Below are 16,500 nucleotides of genomic sequence, written 5' to 3'. Positions count from 1 at the left end.
TTTCCGCCAAGCCTGCTGCTAATTTGCGTCTTTCACATCTCCCCTCACGAGTTCACGTCTTTTTGGGTCTTTTCATTCATTTTGAATGTAATCTACTTGCGCAAATTGTTGATTATAAAACGGCAGTTCTGGTTCTTCATTCAGATTGGTTGAAACGCGTTATAAGCCGTGATAAAATACCCCGGTAACCCCATGGTTCAGACCACATTACATAAGTATCACTGCACCACCTTTGTACTGAATTATGAAAATAAACAGCACAGTCTTTAATAATATTTGTCTACAATTGCACATTTAATAGCGATATCCAGATAAATGTCAATAAATATTGTTGAGTCATCTCATCAATAAAGATAAAACTCTCCCTGAGGAGTTTCTAACTCAAATTCATATTTCCGCTATATCCACTGGTTGGAGATCTTACCCAATTTAAACATTGACGCATTCACTCAACACTAAAAACAGCGTGTGCTCTAAATCTGATCTCTTACAAAAGTTCTTCACAAAAATGGAATTATCTCCGCTTTTAGCTAAAAATTTGAGAGGTGATAAGAGAACAAATGAAGGTAGGATGAAACGTTTATTTTTTTGTTTGAAAGCGGATGGTCTGTTCTTTCATTTGATATTTTATGTTTATTTAAAGAAGATCATTTTGCTGTAAGGCATTAAACTAAAACTGGGTGGCAACTTTAAAAAAAAAAAAAACCGCTGACGGGGAAAGAGTTCAGCATGCTTCCAAGCATATTTGATCACAACAGTTGGACGATATAAATGTTAATGTATAAATTAGATGAATGTTGATTTATAAAAATAAACACCACAGTCTTAAATCATATTTTCATTGTGTCTTTGCTGCGTCTGTGTTGAACTGCGCTCTGTGTCAGCCACACTTGATTCTGAGGAACTACTTTGTTTGGTGGAAGAGTAATATTTGTACTAATATAATTACAACTTATTTGGGTTTTATTTTATGAAATCCTGCTATTCATAACCATTTTATAAAAATAATAAACCCCACAAAGCAGTGGGGTTACAGTGCATTTTATAACAGCTAAGGGCTTTGTGTCGTGCCTAACAACGCCCCTTAGCTGTTATAAAATGCACTGGTTACCCCACTGCTTCTTGAGGCTTATTGCTTTAATAGGCATTTGGTGTGTACGCCCCTTTAGACATTGTTCAGGTGTTTTGTCAGGTTTTTGTCCTTAAAATGCTGCGAGTAGGATTATTTTCTAACGCACCTCATCTGAAGCCTTCATTGTTAATTTCCAAAATGTCAAATGTTATACAGCTGAAAATGGTTCTTGAATGATATTGTGTAATTTTTAAGAGTGTTGGACTAGTTCCAGACTGGCTTATGCTGGTTTGGTTCTGGTTATTTTTAAATGTCGCTGATTAAACATTTTGGATTTGCTGTTAAAAGAAATGTTCTAGGTTTAAAATTATCATCATGTATTAAACAAGTAACTGATCATTATTCACTTCATAAAACAATCATATATGTGACCCAGTCTGTGAAAAGCCAGCTTAAGTAGTTTTGTTGTTTTCTTCTTAAAATCATCCTAAATAATGTAAAGAACATTAAGTGAAAATGTCATCTTGATATCTTTAATATCGACTATTGAGTAAGATCATGTCAAAGATTGAAATCAATGTTAAATCAAACTTTATGCTCCAAATCTCCTTATGAGATTATGAGACTTTAACAATAATAATCAGTAAAACATGGTTACCATGGTAAATCTTTGTAAGGGCCACAGGCCAAAGCTTTTCCACAAAGACTGCATTATTATAAACTTGATATTAGTTTGTTTTACAAGCTGATGGATGCTCAGAGATGTTGTTGATAAAGCTTAACGTATATTGAACCAAATCCATTCACTTGTAAGAAAGTGAAACAGCAGGATCCTGTTGGTTAAGCTTGTCAAGATGTTGTATAAGATGTTTACAGCGGTCAGAAGAAAATGAGTCCAGCAGCATCCAGTGGCGACTGCTATTAAACACAAAATCTATCTCTATACGTTGATCAGTTTTCCATCATCTTGTGTAGAAGTTGAAGAGTCTCTTAACAAAATAATCAAGTTTATATGAAATGGCCTCATTTTATCAGAGATTACAACTTTAACTCTTAAGGTCATGCAATCTATAGTGCATCTATAATGAAATTAAAGAGATTTTTATGTATTAGTGGTCCTTTGATTCTGTTTCTGTCCAGCTTTAGGTCTTTACAGTATCTGTTTTTCTCTCTGACCTTTCAATAGCTCGTATTTGACAACTAAATGGCTCTGAAAGGCACTTCCCGGCTATATGTTGGGAATTACTTTCATAACTGCAGATAACTGGATTGATTTTACTCCTCAGTTTCACTGCAGTTTGCTCCTCAATTTTTAATCCTGAAAGCTGCGTGGAGCTAAAATGTGTAGTAGAGATTGGTGTCTACTGGTTTTCAGGGTTGATCTCCTGCTCATACAGTATGTTGTTAATGTGTGTTTCAGACAGTCACATGTCAAATTCCTACAGGACGTCTGAAATCACCATGAGACTTTTTCAGGAAAAGATGTGAAAGCAACTCCGTGCCAAGGAAAGAAACATTTTGGGTGAAAGGGTCGTGTTCATTTATGATATACACGCATCAATCCTTTCTGTGCGATTCTAGATCTCAGTATGAACAAATCAAATGTAAAAATAAATCCAATCTTGAGTTACTCAATAAGATAAGTTGAGTTATCACTGCACTTAGCCTAAAAATGTTCCCTTGGAGTAGAAATGTCATTTTCAGGCGGTAAGTTTTTCTTTGAACTGTTATATCACATTATACTGACATACTGCTGAGACGTGTAAAAGAGGAAGAGATGTGAAGTCTGATCGTCTTTCTCTCTCTCTCTCTCATGCCTGTGGATATTTTACTCTTACATTTTTATTAAATATATTTTGATTCTCATGTCAAAACATATCAGCAATTCCACTGTTATGGATTTAACATTTTCAGTCAAAACTTAAAATATAAATCAGAGAATGCATTTATTACCGATATAGTGAACAATTTTCCTACCCCTGATGATAGAGTTCGAAGAAAGGCCACGAGGTTTTGGTAGACAACGTACTTTAGGATATCTGCACTGTAAAAAAATGCAGCATAAAGTTAAAACTTAATTATGTAAGTCAATTCAACCTACTATTGTAAATTATAACCTAAACTGATAAGTTGACAAAACTCTAACAAGTTAAAATTGTTTAACTTAATTTGTTAAGTTAAACTAACAAAAATATATTTTGATTTGTCATTGTTTACAATGTGTGAATTTAAAGGCACAAACCTGAAGCAATAATACCCAACAAATGGAACGTCTTTTCAAAGAACAAATCATTTTATTTAAATTTAATTAATGCATGTGACATTTCTCTATTATGGATGCGACAATTTTGAAATGTTCACACACTTAACTATGAAAAATAATAAAATTGGAAAATTTAATTGGAAAAAATGCTTTAAAAACTTTAACAGACTTTATATGGGGATTTATACCACCAAATATTGACAAATGAGATATGAAATAGTAGGTTGAATTGTTTGGAAAAACAAGTTGTTTTAACTTTGCAATGTATGGTTAAAAACTTCATGATAATGTTAACATTTGCTTGGAATTGCCCATATTCCACTGTAAAAACATTTAGTTATTGTGTATAGTTAGGTTATTGTGAATCATAATGTACCGTTGCAGATTACAAAGTCAAAGATCGTATATCCAATGCACATTTGACCTTGGACCACAAAACCAGTCAAGTAGCACGAGTATATTTGTAGAAAAAGTCAAAAATTGCATGAGTCAAAATTATTTATTTATCTTTTATTCCAAAGCTCATTAGTATGTTATGTTAAGATTATGTTCCATGAAGATATTCAGCAAATGTCCTACCATAAATATTTAAAAACTGTATTTTTGTGGATGCAGCAAAATTACAAACTTAATTGACCAGAAACTTGCCTACAAACGTGCTCTCGTTCCTGCTCTCGGGTGTGGGGGGCATCAAGTTTGTTTTTTATATAAAAGCTTACAATTTCCCCATTCAGTCCACAACATCATCACAGCAATAAGCCAGTAGAGAGCACTAAAATAAACATTATCATTAGTAATGTGTTGCTAAGGACTTCATTTGGACTTTGAACTTGAAATGCAATCTTCTCAATATTTAGATTTTTAGCACCCTCAGATTCCAGATTTTCCAGATTTCTGATCATTGTATCTTGGCCAAATATTGTCATATTCTAACATACCATAGCTTTCTCAAAAAACTAACCTTTATGACTGGTTTTGTGGTCCAGGGTCACATATTCACATGTATTGTGTATTATTTCCTGAAGGTCATAAAACTACTTCTTTATACTGAAGGATTAATTTATGTGGCATTGTTGTATGTATTGTTGTGGATATTGCTTCTCTTTTCTTCTAATTTCCATGGAATTTCTTTCTGTTTATCACCATTTCATCACATCTCTCATTGCTTCAGATTTTTGAGAAATCTTTTTATCGTAGTCATTTTCTCAAACAGAGATCTCTAAAGAGCAGCGGTGTACTGCATGTAAACTATCTCTCTTATTTGGTGATGATACCCTGTAGGGTTTCTGTTTTTGGACTCGATGCAAAGGGAAGCTTTGTTTGGCACTTTTCATCTTTTATCACCAGGCCAGTAGTTAATATCTCAAACCCAATGTTCCTCATTATGATGTTTATATTTTGAGGTTTGTTCATTTGTTCTTTGTTTACTGTCTTGTTTTGTGGTAACAGTCTGGACCTCGTTGTGTGGATTTGGTCTGAGCTGGTCTGATTTAGGTCTGCAAGGATAAACAGGATACACGTTTGATCAAACTGAAAGATTAATCATAAGCAGATTGATGAAGCAAACATTCTTGTGTTTCTATAAAAGACTGAAACAAAGGCACCATTTCCATTTTTAAAGACATTAATCTCAATATCTTTGTAATCTTATATAAATCTTTGGGCTTGTTCCCTTATTTCATTAGATCATAAAAGGGCTGTGCTACATGGATCAGCTTGCTGCGGTTTTCAGTAGTCAGTTTCACCAATTTTTTTAAAGCAACTAAACATTGAAAGTGCCTTTCTTTCTTTTATAGGAAAATCCTTTAGTTATTTAAGGCATGAAGAAGTCTGCTTTGCACTCTGAGCTCTCAATCTTGCCATAAAAGTTCACTGATGTTTGAATATGTTAGACAGAGGACACGTTAGACTTCATGAAAGCTCCATTGAATTCATTCAGCCATCTTTATGAGGACATTATCATGTGTGTATATGGGAAGGATGTTTACAATGTCAAGTGCACCTGCTGCTGTATTATGTGATTATACAGAGCATTTATCTATATGTCCACTGTGTGTAAAGAACAGACATTCAAATATAAACCTAAAGATGACTTTATTACTCTTTTATCCTCTCACTTTATTGCTCTGGGGAGCTTCTACATTACAGTCAAGAACAATTACATTACAAAATATAAAGATATATTAAAATGGTTATTATTATAGCAGGGCTTATGTTGGAGGCAGTGGCGGCAAAATATGTGTTTGGGGTGTCATGTGTGGCTCCTCATGTGAAAATATGTGCATTATGGGAACCTATGTGCATAGCGTGTCATGTCAAAATACGAGCCTGCTACATATGTGTCAAAAGAGTTTATGATAAAAGAGACACAAACGTTTCACTTACTTAACACTAAACTCTCATAACACAAGATTAAGCGAGTATCTCACAAACACACCCAATTGAAAAATACTATAGTATATTATAGTAAAATGACCATAGTAAAATTTAGTAAAATTACTCTAGTAAATACTATAGTGTAGTTAAAGTTTACTACAGTATTTTTTATGTGGGCAGTGTCTCTTTGATCATAAACACTTACAAAGTGTTTGTAACATGCACTTATTTTGACGTGATGCATGATACACATAGGTTTACATGACGCACTGAACACATATTTTGACTTGATGACTCACAGACATGATGATGTTTTGATGAGTCTCGCATTGTTGCCTCGAGGTTAGGTTAGGTTAGGATCCTCAGAAAAGAAGTCACAAGCCGCTGTAATATTTGAGTTTTTCTTCTGTTCAGTGTAGACTGTCAGAAACAATGGGCCCTATAGCCTTTTAAAAGTGCACCTAAAGAGTTCATATAATACATCTGAGGTTTTGTGATGAATGTGCTGCCATGATGACAACCCATCATTGATTAATACTGGCTGTTTTATTTCTTCTGTGGAATACAAGAGAAAATCTCTTCCATACAATAAAAGCAAGCAGAGATGACAAGAAAACATCATTATGTTGGCTACACTGTAAAGGATGAACTTCAAACTTCAAATGGTAACACGCACTGCTAAAAAAGTTCTGGTACTCTATTGTGCACCTTTAAATGTTACTAGTACAGTGTGTGTTTGTGTGAGAGGTAGAAGATGAGGGCAGTTTAGAAATACATTTATCACATTTAAAGAAGTGCCTTTGCTCATGCAGGATTATTAAATGTGGTGGTGACATCAGTTTGACTAAAACAATGGGACTGTCGAGAAGACCCTCACACTTTTTTAAATAACTAAAAGCTTCAAGGCACAGTCCAGCAAAGATGTACTTTAAACAAACGTAGAAGGCGAGTCGCTTCAGCATCTAAAGAGCATTTGATTGGACAGGAAATTTTGATGAGAAGTTGAAGTGTAGGGCAGGGTTCCCCAAATCTTACCCTGGAGGGTCGAGTACTACAGAGTTTAGGTCCAACCCTAATCAAACTTACCCACCTGTGATTGTCTAGTGATCATAAAGACCTCGATTAGCTTGATTAGGTGTGTTTGATCAGGGTTGGAGAGGCTGTTTCTCAATTCCAAGAATGCAAAGAACGGACTTCTGAGAATTGAGATGTGTGCGATCTTCCTGCTGGTCACGTGACCTCCTAAGATTTCAGCGTGCAAGTCTGCACTCGATGCATCCTCGATATCAAAAACTCATCCGGGTATTTTCATGCATCTTTTTACTTGCGTTCTTGAGAATTGAAATTGAACTTCGACTGTTAATGATGACGTAGAGCGAAGACACAAGGACGCAAGATCGCTGAAGAACGCATATTGAGAAACAGCCAAACTCTGCAGTGCTCGGCCCTTCAGGGTAAGATTTGGGGAACCCTGGTGTAGGGTGATGTCATAAATTCGAGACTTTTTTAGCGCATGTGCCAAACTGTATGTTTTGAATGCTTTTATCTCCTATATGAGAATTTTGTCTGGATTAGGGTTAGGAGTGTTTTGGACCACACCAGTTTATATTTATTGAAACCAAGCGTATTTATACAAAAGATCAACATGTTAACCTCATAAAACATGCTTACGGTCGCGTTATTGTTAACATCACCGTAACGTTGCTCGTGCACTGCAGATGGCTATTGTTGGCTATAACCGACTGCTTGTTAAAACCGCAGGCACAGGTTTACTCATGGATAGTGACAAAGTAACTTTATCTGGCTAAAGTTCTGACTCACACATCCGTCTGGTCCATGGGGCAGCAGTGGCTCAGTGGTTCATGTAGGTTGTCTACAAATCTGAAGGTTGGTGGTTCAATCCCCGGCTCCACCTGACCAAGTGTTGACGTGTCCTTGATCAAGACACCTAACCCCAGCTGCTCCCGACGAGCTGGATGGCGCCTTGCATGGCTGACACCGCCGTCAGTATATGAATGTGTGAGTGAATGGGTGAATGTGAGGCAAAAATTGTAAAGCGCTTTGGATGGCCATTGGTCTATGAAAGCGCTATATAAATGCAGTCCATTTACCATTTCTTAAGCCAAGCTAATGTAGAGATGTGCCGATACTGCGTACCAGTGAGTACCGGCCCACTTCGTGCACTGGTAATACCTAAAAATTTTTAGTTTTTCATCTATAAAGTTCATTTAGTTTCACTTTAGGTAAAAAAGTAAAAAAAAAAAATAATTACGGTGTTATAATAATTTAGGTGTTAGCAATTAAAAGTACTTTTTTAAGTTGATCTGCTTTTTACAGTGTATTAAAAGTGGACCATAGCTCCATATATTCCAGATCTTAATAAAACGCTTTACTTTGAAGAACAGGCTCAAGTTTAAATCATTACTTGTGACTACCATAATTTTCAAATCTTATTTGCAAGATTTATATGCAAAACATCTTGTAGCACCACAGAAGAGATAAATAATGGAGTAAATAATGATAGATGCTTTATTTCTGGGTGAACTTCCGCTTTAAGATATGAAATATTGTGTTGTATTGTTAATATAGTCATATTTTCTTAACATGATTACATTAAAATGTTCAAAGCGTGTTTGTGTTTCTAAAGTTTATTCAGATGTACATACATGAACACCTTCACGATGATCCACACAGATACATGGGCTGCATATGAAATCATTCATAATAAAATATATTATACACATCCCTGAATAGTAATGGATGGAACCATGAGATGTTTCAAAAGATGATTTCACACAAGAAGCAGGTTGGTTTTTAATTTCAGCTTTTACGTAACAAAAACAGATTTGTCAAAACAAAATACTTCCCATAATTCATTTCTACTAAAGAACTAAACCTTTATATCCAGTCCTTAGGTTATTTGTCAGGCTTCATAATGTGTTAATTGAGGGTGGCAAGACTGAAATGTGACTAGTCACACATAGTTGAAGTGTCACACGTTAACAGAGAACACATCTGTTGTTGTTGTTGTGTTGGCCGTAGGGGCTTCTTAGATGAAGAAGAAAAACAGCAGCTTGGGGATTTTCACACTGGATGTCTTTAGCATTTCTATAATAAAACGCTTTCAAATGTTTAAAGCAAAGATTAAAGCCAAATACAATACACGCTTGATAGTAAAGACAGTAACGTTTTATATTTCTTACAAAATAGTTTAAACAGAGAACAAAAGCTGTTGAAAGGAATGACATTCGTTTGTTTGCACGACAGATGTTTACCTTACAGTACATGTGGAAAAACAGTTTTATTGCAGTCGAACTTAAACTGCATTGAGTCTGAATATAAATATATAGATAGATATGATTTTAAATCATTTAAAGTCATCTTGGAAGTTTGCTGAGGTGCTGAGCTTTGCCAAAATCTACACCTTACATATTTCACACAAAAATTTAAATTCTGTCATCATTTTCTCCTCCTCATGTGGATCTAAACCTGCATTGATTAGTTCTTTTTTTACTAACATGAGGTTAGTAAATGATGACAGAATTTTCATTTTTTATGTGAACTGTCCCTTTAAGACGCCTCTTAGTTACACTTCTAAAATGGATGTTAAAAACAACACAATCAGTAAATGCGTTGTACCAGAATACACACAGCTCTTTGCTATTATTGGAACAACACATTTCGTGTTACTTTTAACTAGGGGTGGGCCTATACGATATTTGTATCGATATTAGCCAGATATTGGCGAAATGGCTGGATCGAATAAGCTGGGGAGTACAATCCGATCCAATACCAACACAGACCTTGTCATGGCAACTTGGGGTAAAGGGCGACTTGCTGAGCAACATGAATTTGCACAAAGTTGCACTTTAAATTGTCCAAAGTTGTTATGCTGACTAACTAAAAATGTTGCTAGTCTGTTTGAAACATTTAAATAAAAATGAAGCAGCAATATTGCACAATGTTTCATTGATTCTCGAATTTGCAAAGTCATTTGTTGCACAGTAAAAAAATTGAGTTCTGTAGCTCTGTTTAAGATGTTTGTACGGCTAATAAATGTGTTATTTGCAGCTTAATTGATTAAAAGTGCGATAGAGATGGTATTGGATCAGTATCAGTATCGTCAGATACTCAAGGTTGAGGTATCGGTATTAGACATGAGAAGGTGATATCAGCCCAGCCCTACTTTTAACATAACTTGTGTTTTATTTTATACTTAAGTGAAATGTTTGGTTTATTGTTCTATATTGGCACCTGCTAGTGTTTGGATGTGCGCGCCTCCTCACATTTAATGTTTATTGTTTATGCCAAAAGATGATTTTTCATGTAAACACAAACTTAGGTTCAAAATAACTCAACAGAAAATCAAACTGTGACTGCATTTCCCTTAATAATAAGATGTGAGATCAGGTTTATGCCACAGACACTATAATGAAGTCCTTTGAGTCCTTTCATATGAATAAGACATCTTGTATGACAATAACCACGTAAGATAAGTCAGAAGATACTCTCATCTGGTCTTGAACATTTCACAACAACAAAAACAAAACGATTTGTTGTTTTTTATCAACAGATCACTAGTTTACATCAAATAAAGCAACAAGTCAGTTGTCCAGTGATCTTCACCACTACACTTTCATTCATCCGGAAAGCTCTGTGGTTTCTTTTTCCAGTTTTTCATCTTTGAGAAACTTTCGAGTAGTGCAATGTTTCCTTCTCCTCAGTCGGGCTGGAGCGCGTGTTAGATAGCGGTACACCGATGACTGGTGTCCGAGCTGACGCTCGATCCGGCGGTGGTCTTGGAGGCGGTGATCAGCTCTTTGCGACGGCAGAGTCGGTCACGGTAGTTCTGGGCGAAGACGAGCAGCATGAGAGGATTGATGCAGCTGTGCGAGTAACTCAAACAGATGCTTATGTTATACGCATAGACGAAGGCACTGGTGGGCTGCTGGATGCTGAGATTGATGACCTGAATGACGTGGTAAGGAGACCAGCAGACTAGGAACAGAGCGATGACCATCACGACCGTCTTAGTGGCACGTTTGGCCCACACGGACTGCTTGCGTTTGACACGTCGGATGGAGCGAAAGACGTGGTACAACGTCAGAGTGTAAAATGTGCTGATGATAATGAGAGGGACGATGAAACCTAGCGTGGACTGATACAGTGTGTACCAATACATATCGCTTGGCCCATCCAAGTTAATCATACACATGTGCATGTGCTGTGTGGAGACCACTGTGGCGTAAATCATGACAGGAATGCTTAAAAGAAAACTGCCCACCCACACCATAATGTTGATGATGATGGTCCATTGAATGGTCCTCTTCTCTGATGTGGGATGTACAATGGCAACGTACCTGAAATAAAACATCATTTACAGATGAAAGCATTTATTCACAGTAAATAGGGAGGTTGCTGCTCTTCTTGTGAATTTATGGAGGGCTCAGTTATTTCTTCATTATTTAAAATTTGGATGTTTTATCTACATTTTTACTATAGAATTACAAGTATGTATATATGAATGAGTGCATTTACATGCTCAGTCTTATGCCGATTATGATTAATAAACTGATCGTGTGGGGTCATTTTTTTTATTGGGGAAAGACCATAACCAGTGTAAGCAAAAACTGATCAGCACATGTAGTTTTTTGCTCATTACCTTGCATTTAAAAACCTTAAGCGGCTTTCTTGCAGTTTTGTTTAAGTGCGCATGTCTCCAAGTGTGAAAGATAAACGTCACACGCGAAAGTAAGCGCAAAATAATGCATTTGACAGAGAAATTGCAAAAATAAAAGCTGAGACATGAGAAGAGATACAACAGTATAGATTAAGTCAGCTTTTTGAACGACTATATGAAAAGTTTGGTTCCAAAACGAGATAACTCCATTTTAAGAATGATTGTCAAAACATGTTTATTATTATGTTATCATGTTTTTATTGCAACCCATTCTCATCAAATGTGTATAAATAACATGCAGTGTTACACACGCCAAATATCCAATTTTGCATGCATCTTGATACACCAGTCGTCAATACCAGCCGTATGTATTGCACGATTTTCACAATGGGTGCTATTTATACACACTTCATGAGAATGGGCTGTTTCATTGTGTTTTATTGTGCTTGTTAGCTGTATTTTTTGTTATGAATGTTAAATCACTGCAGTTTGATTGATATTAATTGGAATGCACAAGAAAAAATTTTTTTGAAAAATTTTATATGGAAAGAAACTCTTCATTTGTACTATAGGCGATGACGTCACTGACTGCGAGAAACCTGGCAAATCTCCAAATCCCATATAAACACAGTTTTCTGTAAATCTGGTTTATTGATTTGCATGTAAACAGGTTTCTATTATAAGCAGATTTTTGATATTATCTGCTTATTCTGTTCATGTAAACACACTCAGTGTTATCACAGTAACGTTACGTCTTTTTAATAATGTATATAAGTCAGATTGTTAGGTCTATTTTTATCTCTCGGGTATCTTGGCAAATGTGAAGATAGTTTGTGATGCTGTTGAGATATTTTCTGAAACTTTAAATGAGAATATAGGGTCTCTTTCAGAGAAACAATTGTGAGATATTAAAGGAAAAGTTCTGTCATCATTTACTCGTCCTTATGTTGTTTCTTATTCCCCATTGACTTCCATAGTATTTGTTTTTACTACTATGTACCGTCAACTGTGTGCTTATCATCAAAATATCTTCTTTTGTGTTCATCAGAAAAAATACATTTATACAGATTTGGAAATGAAAATGATAACCAAACATTTAAACATTTGTGTTTCCATCTGGATTATATGAGCTTTTGGCTTTCAGTATTGCTCTTAGTTTGAGTAAAGATGCAGATATGGAAATATTACTATATTCATACAAAACAAAGTACTTCGAGCTTAAATATCCTGAAGCATTTCTGGCCTTGGAAAACACCACACATTACATGTGACCAAATAGCAAAATTTCTAAGAATTTCCTAAAGAAGCTCCTTCATTCATCTTTGTATGTTTTAAAGAGAAAAACAAGAGAAATGAGAGAGTCTGCTTATTAAAACAACAGATATTACACTTTCACTTAATAGTTGACTCATTTCTTAAGCGCTTATTTTTGTATTTTTCCTGTTGAATAGCGGACATCACCCTACATTAACAGCTGCGATTGGCTGCCTGCTTGTATAATGTAGTGCTCACAGCAGTAAGAGTAACTTTATCTTTCTCTTTTAAACCCAATGTAATATTATATATGCCTTAACCAAAGATAATGTGCGGCTAAGATGTCTTATCTGAGTTACTCCAGGCATCAGAATCTCTTTTCTTAGCAAGGCCTTTGGGAATACAGAAATAACGCAATATATGAAAAAGTGTTATCATCCAGGAAACTTTTACAAATATACAAAGATTGTTCTGTACTCTCTGTATCTCTATGCACATTTTGTATGAAGGCATGCCATGCGGTGATTTATTTTGTGTTAGTTATAGTGCCTTTGTGTAGTTTTTTATAAGCACACAACTGTCTGTTGCTATTTTCCAGTCTTGCACACTAATGATACAAAGATAATCAATGTAGTATGCACACTTTTTCAAGGTCAGTCTTTGTGAATCAGACCCTTGAGAATTACATTGATTTTGTTCTGCATTTATTCAGCAGAACATCTAGATTAAGACTTTGATTAAGAGCAGTGATACAGCTGGACTGTCATTCTGTAAATCTGATGTGATGTGTGATCTGAATACACAATTGAATTCTTTTACCTTGAATATAAATAAAATGGCTCTCCTTTTATCTTTTAGGGCTGTCAAAATTTTAATTGCATTCAAAATTAAAGTTTTTGCATAATATATGCGTGTGCACTGTGTCGTAAAAACACACAAACACATATGTATTTTACATATATTTAAATTTGTGTGTATATGTATATATATATTTTATATTATACATGTAAAAAAATTATACAAAACAAATTCTTTAATGTATACATGTATGTGTGTATAAACATAATATTTTATTTTGTATGTGATTAATCACGATCAATCTTCTGACAGCACTTTCTTTCATTTCTCTGTTGCACACATTTCCCCCAGAATTTGCAAAAAGTAATCTCATCATCATCCTCATTACTGTACACATCATGCTAGTATTTGCATCATGCTAGTAACACTGCATATAATGTGCTTCATAAAACCAAAATAGGGTCAAATATTTGATACTGCATGATTGTTTCATGAGATTTACCAAGTGGCACGTGTTTAACCATAAGCGCTACTTTATTGAAAGTTTACTTACAGAGCAACTCATAAATATGATTCTGAAATGTACGCAAAAGTCTCACCTGTCAATGCAGAGGACAGTTACTATCCCCACTGTGGTAAACTGGTTACTGACGTCCACCACAACCACAGCTTTGCACATGAAGTGCCCAAAGACCCACTGTCTGTCCCTGACCAGCTGATGGATGTTAAAGGGCATCACCAACAAGAAAAGCAGATCAGCGATGGCCAAGTTTAGCACGTAAATGTCGGAGACCATCTTCTTCTTACATGATGCCACAGCATAGATAACCAACCCGTTGGCCAGCGCTCCCACTGAACACAGGATGCCGTAAACGGTTGGGAAGATGTGCATGAAAGACGCGATGTCAATCACGCTGTATGACGGCACGGTTCGGTTTACGCACGAGGAGTTTGATGAGTTCGTGAGTTCAGAATCGCAAAAAATGCCCGTGGAGTTCATCGTAAATGCTTACGATCTTTTTGGCGTTTTACAGGAACGACTACGAAAAGTTTGGGATCAATTACGCACGCTTTACGCGCTGCTGGACCGCGTCATATCCAACTTGCTTACAGTTGTAATAGCGTTTCCCTGGACGCCAGCCGTTTTATCATCAACTATGTTTTGATTAAGTTGTACAACGCTTCTGTCTTGTCTTGAAATACTGTTTTAATACACAAGTGTCCAAAAGCAGGAGCTTCTAGAGTCTGTGTGTCTCCACCCTTTCATTCTCTCTCTCTCTCTCTCTCTCTCTCTCTCTCTCTCTCTCTCTCTCTCATCTTGACCTTCACTAAAAATTAGAATTCAAATAATTGAAATTCAAACCATCACTATGCTTTTGTTATTGTGGACTCATTTCGTAACATTTCTTAACATTCATAACATTTAAAAATATACTTATAAATGTGCTATAAAGGGTTCTTGCAGGGACGGTATAGCATTTTTGGTACCCCAGAGGATTTTCTTAAAGGATCCTTTTGTAAAAACCCAGTTAAAGTCATTATTTGGTGACTGTTTTCTCCATAAAATCTACACAATGTAAAGATGATTCTGTGAAAAATAACCTTGATATCTTTAATATTGACTGAGTCAGATCATGTCAAAGATTGAAATCAATGAGTGATATCAAACTTTGATGTTCCTATGGTTTCAGCAGTAACAACATAACCAAACAGCTTTCGTGGAACATACTTAATTTCTGGAAAATTTCCACAAAGAATCAATAACAACAGGGTCCTTTTAGAGTAGTTTATTTCTGATAACCAGCAACATAAATAACAAGTAGATTACCTTAGTTCAAATAATAGCTAAAGCATATCAAAACTACATACGTTACTGTGTAAAATGTATACTGTGTAATGTATACATTCCTAACTACAGATCAGCTGCCAAACCCTGATTCACATAGCGCCGATTCATGATCGCGTAACCACAACATATCTGTATTTCACAGACATGATCACGTTTCTTTCCTACATACAAAGAAGCATTTTGCAATGGAAAGGTTTAGTGAATGTTTTAGTGGGCACCTATTGTGCAAAATTAATTTTTACAATTTGTCTCTGGACATAATGTGTGTTGGCAGTGTGTGAACAAAACCACCTTATGATGAAAAAACTCACCCGCTCCTTGTTTTTTTAATCTTCATTAAACTAAAGCAGTCTCATTAGAAATGCCGTTTTGATTCTCCTATTAATGTGAGGTCACACTGATAAAGCCCCGCCCACTTACAGTCCTGCATTACCATAGTTTCCACTCTCAGCTCTGTCCACTAGATACTATTGTCTCAGACTTTATTAATCAGATCTATTTAAACTGAAAGCGCTAACTGTCTGTTTGTGAGAAAATGAGGAGCAGCAGCTTATTTGCCTTTAAAGGTACAGACATCAAAACAGAGCGATTTTACTTCCACCCAAATAGAGTCATTTTGGACACACTGTAATAAATGATCTGTGGGGTATTTTGAGCTGAAACTTCACAGACACATTCTGGGCACACCTAAGACTTATATCAAAAAAACCATAATAGATTCCCTTTAAAGGTGTTTTTTGGATCCATACAACCTGACAAAGAACCTTTTATTTCTAATAGTGTATGGTTGACATTTCTTGTCTTTGTTTTACCAGCTTTAGATTATGATGTTCTGCACACATAACTGCTTTCTATACAAATTCAAGCAGCTAAAGTTGAATAATTCAATCTGTTATTCTACTGAGATCTTTTCATTGTTAGAAGATTGTAATGATTTATTAGTAAATTGATCTTGCAGTCCAGACACTTCTAATAGCTGATAACAGATCATTTGTTCATTTGTGCACACTTTAAAACTAAATCTGTCCAAGACTTAAGCATCAGCATTATTTAATTCTAGAAGAGCTGTAGACACTTCATCATCTCTCTTCATTTAAGGGAATGCTTTTACATAGAAAATTGAAAACTTCATATTCACACGTCTTGGTGTTACTCAGATATTGTGCAAAAGCAAACATGGTTTCAAAAATGTGGAGCTTACTATTTAT

At 35.6% G+C, this 16,500-nt stretch overlaps 1 protein-coding gene across 1 annotated transcript; it reads right to left on the bottom strand.

Annotated features, from left to right (window-relative positions):
* Positions 1 to 8,333: 8,333 nt before the first annotated feature.
* Positions 8,334 to 14,679, bottom strand: mchr2b (melanin concentrating hormone receptor 2b). Its single transcript, XM_055177394.2, has 2 exons — positions 14,043 to 14,679; positions 8,334 to 11,071 (listed from the first exon to the last, which is right to left on the bottom strand). The coding sequence occupies exons 1-2, from the start codon at positions 14,441 to 14,443 to the stop codon at positions 10,453 to 10,455; spliced, it is 1,020 nt and encodes a 339-aa protein (XP_055033369.2). The 5' UTR covers positions 14,444 to 14,679; the 3' UTR covers positions 8,334 to 10,452.
* Positions 14,680 to 16,500: the final 1,821 nt, after the last annotated feature.

The sequence above is a fragment of the Misgurnus anguillicaudatus genome, chromosome 16 (genome assembly GCF_027580225.2).
Source record: "Misgurnus anguillicaudatus chromosome 16, ASM2758022v2, whole genome shotgun sequence".
NCBI classification, from domain to species: domain Eukaryota; kingdom Metazoa; phylum Chordata; class Actinopteri; order Cypriniformes; family Cobitidae; genus Misgurnus; species Misgurnus anguillicaudatus.
The sequence above is the reverse complement of the archived record's forward strand: the minus strand, read 5'-3'. Positions and strand labels throughout refer to the sequence as shown.